General features: G+C 37.3%; 1 protein-coding gene across 1 annotated transcript in view; it reads right to left on the bottom strand.

Moving 5' to 3' along the window:
* Positions 1 to 8,648, bottom strand: part of LOC107592349 (transcriptional regulator ATRX-like) — a 37,056-nt gene that overhangs the window by 23,165 nt on the left and 5,243 nt on the right. The window contains exons 7-9 of the mRNA XM_016281850.1: positions 7,163 to 7,272; positions 6,915 to 6,982; positions 2,406 to 2,886 (exon numbers count right to left, since the gene is read on the bottom strand). Of these exons, the coding sequence (XP_016137336.1) occupies positions 2,406 to 2,886; positions 6,915 to 6,982; positions 7,163 to 7,272 (659 nt within the window). The remainder of the gene's footprint in view (positions 1 to 2,405; positions 2,887 to 6,914; positions 6,983 to 7,162; positions 7,273 to 8,648) is intronic.

The following is an 8,648-nucleotide window of genomic DNA, read 5'->3' as shown; positions in this document are numbered from 1 at the left end:
GGAAATACATCACCCTCGCGCTGTGGATCGCCGGATCGGCTTTCACCGTGGACGAAGCGGAGTCTAGCCTGGGGTCGTCACATGTGGTTGCCGCAAGCCCGCCGGCAGCTCCTTTGTTGAATCCACCGGCCGCCGCTCACTCTAGCCCGCCGTGTGTGCCGCTGTGTTTCGTTGTGAAGAACAAAACCGCGTCCTGTTGCTCAGAGACGCAAAACAGAGCTGTTGCTGTTTGAAATATTTTTTTTGGGAGAAATAGAGCAAAAACAAGAAATATGGTGTCTAAAACGTAAGTCTCTTAATATTAACTACTTGTTTATTGAACTGTAGTATAAAATCAATATCACACTTGTAATCATGCTTACTTTGAGAAAAAAGGGCACTCTTCCGTGTGATAACTATATCAAATTATTTGAATATATACATTTTCTGCCCCATATCTTAAATTATGTGATAATTCTAAATGCATTTTAATAGACTGATTCATGCAGTGAAAGAACGCACTCTAAATGCGCACGCGCACAAGTCTAACCTGCTAGACTTCATCACCTAATGTATGCATGAACTCTGTAGGTGTGTTTTGTGTTTGCTTTTCGCGATATACTCATATCAAATCGCACATCGTTAAAACAACAATTACGATATTATGGCAGACCATACATATCGCACAACCCTGTTTAGATTTTTATAATGCATTGTCTTCTTACCTATCCACCAGTTCACATTCAAAGCTCTGCGTGTTTGCAGGGTAAAAACATGGGTCGATTTTCGCATTGGTCTGAACTCTGAACAAAACAACCGTTTTATTGAATATGCTCATTCATTCTCTGCCAGCAGGTGGAGCGTTTGGTAGAAATATAACTGTTTTCCCGGTAACGGCAGAACACAAAGCAGCACAGCACTGGATTTTGAACAGCGCTTGTGTTTATTCAATGAAATCATAGCCTTTTGAAGTTTAATCGTCACATTCAGCATATCGCAATTCTGGTCTTTCCGTCCCCAAATTTAAGATCTCTTGAAATCATAATTAAGACTTTGTTGTACAATTTAAGATTTTTTTAAGGCCTTAAATTTGATACAACTAAATTTAAGACTTTTTAAGAACCTTGAGAGTGCATGCACTAACTGCTGGGCCGTGGCTCCAATCTAAACTACCATTTTGAACCACCAACTCAAAAACATCTACATGTGGAGTCAAGTTTCCCTTTCCCTCACATTTCCAATCCCTGACACCTTCTGCTAAAACAGGATGAACTATTGTCCTTCTTGGCTATTCACAATTCACGTATACGAAGAAATGTTTTCTGAAGTTTCTGAATGTTTTCTAAAATGATTTCTGATCAATGAAATCATAGCCTTTTGAAGTTTAATCGTCACATTCAGCATATCGCAATTCTGGTCTTTCCGTCCCCAAATTTAAGACCTCTTGAAATCATAATTAAGACTTTGTTGTACAATTTAAGATTTTTTTAAGGCCTTAAATTTGATACAACTATATTTAAGACTTTTTAAGAACCTTGAGAGTGCATGCACTAACTGCTGGGCCGTGGCTCCAATCTAAACTACCATTTTGAACCACCAACTCAAAAACATCTACATGTGGAGTCAAGTTTCCCTTTCCCTCACATTTCCAATCCCTGACACCTTCTGCTAAAACAGGATGAACTATTGTCCTTCTTGGCTATTCACAATTCACGTATACGAAGAAATGTTTTCTGAAGTTTCTGAATGTTTTCTAAAATGATTTCTGAAGGATTATGCAACACTGAAGACTGGAGTAATGGGTGCTGATAATTTAGCTTTCCCATCACAGGAATAAATTATATTTAAATTACGCAGTTATTTAAAAAAAAATAAAAAATATTTCACAATATTGCTTTCACAAAATTTTTGATCAAATAAATACAGCCTTGGTGAGCTGAAGAGACTTTATTATTATTATAATCATTGTATAAAATATACATATATATATATATATATAAATTATTAGTTATTTTATTATATTAGATATTTCATTGCACAGGCTCATTTTCCTATTTTTACACTCTATTACCTACATTCAGTTGAAGTTCATTTTTAAACACTAATAATTTATTTTTTATAATTTAACACTTTTAAATGCAATCTTTACCAAATCTCAAAATGAATAACTGTTTATCATACTGTACATTGTAATGTTAAGATGCCTAAATTCATTACACTAGCATTTAAAGTGATTTTAGTTTTTGTGTTGTTTTTAATTTATTTATTAAAACCAAATTTAAATGTATTGGTTATCATTCTTAACAACAAAATAATAATTACCGGCTAATAATAATTGGTGCATCCGTAATTAAAATGTAATGGTTAGTTAAACCACTCATTCTTACAGCTTAACTGGTGAAAATGTGGTTTTAGACTGAAATTACCTGTAATGTACTGTTGGCAGCTTGCAGATCATCCAGCACAGCGCGGAACATCCTTAGCTGCCCAATTCTCTCTTCTTGGGTTCCTTGCTCCTCTCTTTCAGTTTGAACGACTGCCTTGAAGGAATGGCTCAGAGATGTGGCAACATCTACAAACCGCTGCATTCGCTGGTAAAGGCCTGCAGAGGGCACCGGCCCGCCTCCTGCCCCCATCAGATAGGCCTTATTAGACCTCCCCCGGACCGAGTTTGGCTCAGTACGGGAGGCTCGTTTCTGAGCCTGCTCTAGGTTCTCTAGAACTGAATCACAGGCCAAAATCAGCTCCACCAATGGCTCGGGACTGCACACATAACAGTACCACTTCCTCTCTTCCTCCAGGATGGTGGACAGCTCCTTCCTCCCCTGGTTACGCAGAACACACTTCTTACAGAAGGCATTACTGCAGTAATCACAGCCAATCAGACTCCCTCCCTCTGCACACCACCTGAATGAACAGGGAATTAGAGCACTTACTTTACAGACCACCAAAAAAGTGGATACAAAGTAGACCCTATCGACTGTGAGATGATACCACACAATTTTGTATCAATATATGATCAAAAATATGTATCAATGATCTGCTCAGTGACTTTTAGACCGCCATTTTCAAGTGAATCTCTTGAAAACTGTTTAAAAATTTAATTTCTCCAATAAATTTAAACGAAAAAATATTTAGCAAAGAGAAAACAATGCCTATTTTAAGTTCCTTTTTTACATAGCGTTTTAATTATGATTGCATTAGATTTAATTTCATTTGTAAAGCATATTCGTTTAAAAAGAAAAAAAGAATCAACCAAGTATACATGGTGGCATTTGAATTTAATTTATGCGGACTGAGAAAAAAATAATGGCGCAACAAATTAATAATTTTATAAATCAAACATTTCTTTGTGATATTCACCTACACACACTAGTTTGGTCATGGCACATGCTAATAAGATCTATTGATTTTATATTTTTAATCTGCAACAAAAAATTCTCTCTAGACAAAAGTAAGAAAAGCAGCTCAACTTTATAAAAAAAACAAAAACATCCTTTGTATGTCATGGACACCATTTATACATTAACCACACTCACTCCATTGAAATTCAAACATACATACACTGGGGCGTAAATTGCGGGAGAGACGGGCGGACAGGACCTGAGGGTTAAAATTTCCTAAAATGTTTTATTAAAAACCACTCTGTGTATTGTAAATAATATAATGACATATACCTAAAATAATTATGTTAGTAAAAAAAAAAAAAAAAAAAAAAAAAAATTTAAGTTTAAAAAGTTAAGTCCCCCCTCCCTTGCCTCACAGTGGTTTGGTCCACTGCCTGCTTTCCCCAAAATAAAAAAAAAATCCTAAAAAAAATAATTTAAAAAAAAAAAAAAAAAAAAAAAAAAAAACTAAGTTTAGAAAGTTCAGTCCCCCCTCCCTTGCCTCACAGTGGTTTGGTCCACTGCCTGCTTTCCCCCTTTACCTCACCGACACAGAGAAGAGAGAGAACAGAGTGCTTCAGTATTTATGTGCAAGTAGGCTGACAAGGCTATTTTATTCACTTTAAAAATCGGATGAAGTGATTCTCTCTCTTTAAAATACAGATTATGCTGGATCACTAATAAACTAGTCATGACAAAAAAATGTTGATTTCCGATGTATTTTTCCATGAGTGATTTTAAAAGGGACATATGATGTTGCTAAACAGAACATTATTTTGTGTATTTGGTGTAATGAAATGTTTATGCGGTTTAAGGTTAAAAAAACACATTATTTTCCACATACTGTACATTATTGTTTCTCCTCTATGACCTCATGGTGCGTTCGATCCAGCGATCCACAGCGCAATGTTGATGTATTTCCTCAGCGACCAGCACGGATCAGCTCCAGGCATGATATCGTCCTCTTTTGGAAGGCCAAACAAAGTAGTTTCGCTTTCACAATGAAACACACAGCATCTTCACGACATGGCGGCAGCAACAACAATACTACAGCCAGAATAAAAGTTATGCCTTCTTTCTTTGCGTGAACATTTGGGCGGAGTTATGCAAATCTTCCCACATTTTGACGTAGACGTGTGGGGGCGTGTTACAACGAGCTGTTTTAGGTAGGTGTGGTTGACTTAACTTTTATAAAGAATATCTCTTTGGATTTAAGACTTTAGTCTTTGCAACTTTACAGATCATCTTTGTGCACCAAGTGCTTGTAACACTCCAAAGAGAAAGGAAAAATGTAAATCGCATCATATGACCCCTATAAGGTAACCTAGCTTGCTTGGTAGCTTGTTAAATAGCTTGTAGTAAGTCACCCAACTACAACTAACACGGCGATAAGCCTGTGTGTGAACTGATATTAGTAGGGATGTAACGATTAACCACAAGCCGGTTGAAAATCGATTCAAATGTGAGACGATTCAAATCGGTTGAGATGCCAAACAAATGTTTCGTTCAGATATGTTTTATGTAGTATAGTTTCACAAAACTAAAGTCAGACTATTCTGTTATTGCTTCAAATTTCGAAATTATACAGTCTAATTTCGATAAAATATTCAAGCTGCATCTTCGTTTGGATCACGATTAAAATCCAGTGGTTGCCTCTAATTTTAAATGGAAAGAGCACAGACAAAGCCTTATTTTGTTCATATTAAAAAATGTATTTTATTGGTGTAACTTGTTTGATTAGGGGTTTGTTTTAAAATTTCGATTTAGTTTTGTTATATTTCAGTATCACAAAGAAACGTGCAGCAATGGCCTAATAAAACGACACCTTTTCATTTACTGTATAATGTCTTCAATCTCATTTTGTTCAAACAAATCTTGAGAAATTCGAATCGTGAAATCAACATCATGAATCAAATCGTGAGTTGAGTGAATCATTACATCCCTAGACATCATGCTAACATTGTAGATCTACCATTGTGTTGGGTTTTGCTCAATATGATGTTAAGTGGCAGATGTGGGCTTACTGTGGTTGAATCAGGGCTGTGTATTACCAGCAAAGTCACAGTACGATACACATCACGATACAGATGCCACGATACGGTACATATCACAATACGGGACTGTACTGAATTTCACCTCAGAAGAATTTAGTAAAACAGCTGTTTATTAAACACGGCATACTATAGTAATGCCATACGTTTCATGTTTACATTTGGCACTCCTCACCAGGTACAATATTCAGATTTTTTGCATCTTGTTTTTAAGCCCATAAATAATAATGTACTCGTTCTAATACATTTGTATTGTAATGTACTCATTCTAATATATTTTAAAAAATCATATTTACATTGCTGGTAGGTTATCATTGCACAAATTAACACACTCTCTACGTTTAAAAAATAAAAATGAGAAGAGTTCTAAACTAATGCGCTGTCTTCTGTATCTAATGCGCACACACACGCTCACTCACACAGATCACGTTGCGGCTGCACTCTGACATTCAGGAACAAACTTTTTAGCGCTGCCCCGCAATTTTATCAACTAAATAGCTTAATCGAGAGCTACATTACATCGCTGTTTCTAAAGGAATTAAAGCCACAGCTTCACTGTTAATAGAGAAACGCGGCAAAACGGTGGTAATTCATACATACACAGCCCCTCTCTCTCATAAATGAACACTTGATGAATTACACTTTTATGAGAATAGAATATTGAAGTGGAGATCGCTAAACTGCAAGCTAAAACCGGTGTTTTCAGAAAGCAAGCGCGTTTATCCTCGGTGGAGAGAGAGTGCGTGAGCACAGGGTTGCCAGGTTGACAAAGATAAGTAGCACAGTTAGCAGATATTTCCATATTGCGCAAGTGTGAAGATCTGTTTCGGGGATTACTTCTCTTTGTGTCAGGCAACCCAGTTGTGTTCCTCTGCAGCCAGATTAAACCTTGTTATTGCCTATATATTATGCTCTATTCATTATTTTTTAGAAACCTTGCACTTTTCTGCTCAATTTGAAACGTTGTTCTTGTATTCAAATTAAGTGCGGTCCACTGCTGCACACGTGCCACAATATCGATACAGCAAATCTCTGTGATGATACATCGTCGTATCGATGTATCAAACACAGCACTAGGTTGAATATCTAAATAAGAGACATCCTCAATCCCAGACGAAACCTAAAATACTATGTGGAGGATGCAAAATAATTTATATTACCACGTGGTGAACCTATGAACCTACTCATATTTAAACATGGTCTCCATGATATGTACATATGTGTACACTTATCTATCCTTACAATCACAATTTTGGCTGTATTATTTTTGTGCCCTTGAAAAATTGCTCTTGAGAAATCCCCCTTATTGTCCCCCCCCCCACCCACCCCCACTGTTGAAATGTACACCCTTGTACATACATGCATACATATATATACACACACACTATATACACACACTATATATGTATATGTATATATGTATATGTGTGTGTGTGTAAAAAAAAAATATATATATAAAAACAATACTAGGCTTCTCTTCATCATCCCACCCATTTACCTGCATTGCTCGTCCATCCCCTCTGAATCTTTGCTGATGTCATCACTCATATAATACTTAAAACAACTCTACAAGAAAGCAAACAGATCCATATAAAACTCTGCAGAAGGATTAGCTACTTGTCAACCAAACATGTAAAAAAAACAAAAAAAAACATGCAGGCATGAATAAACTCTCCTTTATGGTATTATCTACTTTACATTTACATACACAAACACACATTAATGCACAGACTCGCATATACATACCTTGCAGATGAGGACTTTGAGCATAGGGTGCCTGTAGACTGAGTCACGCTGGAAATGATTCACCTGCTGACCACACGCTGTGCAGTTTACCCTCTCCATCTCATATCCTCCTAACACACACAAACACAAATGAGTACCCCATACCTTGACACACACAGCTAAAAGTGTCATTTCACACACTTCAGCTGCAACATGAAGGTTACACAGCTGTTAATGGAGATGCACAGAGAACTTTCTGAATTCTCTATTGTGAGAAAAAATATTCTGTATAAGATTGGGTAACAAGGTTTCAAGGTTAGCTGATAAGCCCTTTCTGGATACTGAATTCTGTGTTTCATTCTTGCTACAAACTTTTACAATTGGGTGCTTGGGGGAACATCTCAGACGGGATTGTGAGGTGGCCATGAGTTTTTTTTATAATTAACAAAAGCATTACCATCAGTTAGAAATTTGAATAAAGGGGTCATATGATGCGATTTCAATTTTTCCTTTTTCTTTGGAGTGTTACAAGCTCTTGGTACATAACGAAGAGCTGTAAAGTTGCAAAGACTAAAGTCCAAAGAGATATTCTTTATAAAAGTTAAGAGTCAGCCACACCTACCTAAAATGGCTCGTTCTAACACGCCCCCACATATCTACATCACTATGTGGGAAGATTTGCATAACGCCACCCAAATATTCACGCAAAGAAAGCGGAACTTTTATTCTGGCTGTAGTATTGTTGCTGCCGCCATGTTGTGAATGCGCTGTGTGATTCGTTGTGAAAGCGAAACTACTTTGTTTAGCCTTCCAAAAGAGGACGATATTTGCTTCGTCATGACTGGAGCTGATCCGTGCTGGTTTCTGAGGAAATACATCAACTTTGCACTGTGGATCGTTGGATCGGCTTTCACCGTGGACGAAGCGGAGTCCATGTGGTTGCCGCAAGCCCTCCGGACGCTCCTTCGTCAAATCCATTGCCTCTGCTCAATCAGCCCGTCGGCCGTTCCTCACTTTATCCCCCGGCCTCTGCTCACTCAAGGCTGCCGTGTGTGAAGCTGCGTTTCGTTGTGAAAGCGAAACTACTTTGTTTGGCCTTCCAAAAATGGACACTACTAGAAATCAGTGGTTAAGTTGTATTTACAACACTGTTTCAGAACACTTCAACCCAAATATTCAGATGTGTGCAGCACATTTTATGGAGGACTGTTTACTGATCCTGGGAGAGTAGACTACAATGCCGGCTGTTCTGACTCAAAGACTGTAAGTACGTTTTTTTATATTTAAAGAGTTTTTATATTTTATATATTTAAAGCGATTTCTGGACAGTGTAGAGAAGGGCTTGTTGTCTGTCATTTCTCTGATCACAAATGCAGACATGGTTTTATGTTTACGCGGCGAAATGCAACGCAACACGTAAAAAGACAGTATAAGTCATTATAATCCATAATTATGTCCCCACTGGATGCAACGAATGCCTCGTTTATAATGGGTTTTCATGTTTTTG

This window comes from Sinocyclocheilus grahami, unplaced genomic scaffold, assembly GCF_001515645.1.
Source record: "Sinocyclocheilus grahami isolate Dianchi unplaced genomic scaffold, SAMN03320097.WGS_v1.1 scaffold152.1, whole genome shotgun sequence".
NCBI lineage: Eukaryota > Metazoa > Chordata > Actinopteri > Cypriniformes > Cyprinidae > Sinocyclocheilus > Sinocyclocheilus grahami.
The sequence above is the reverse complement of the archived record's forward strand: the minus strand, read 5'-3'. Positions and strand labels throughout refer to the sequence as shown.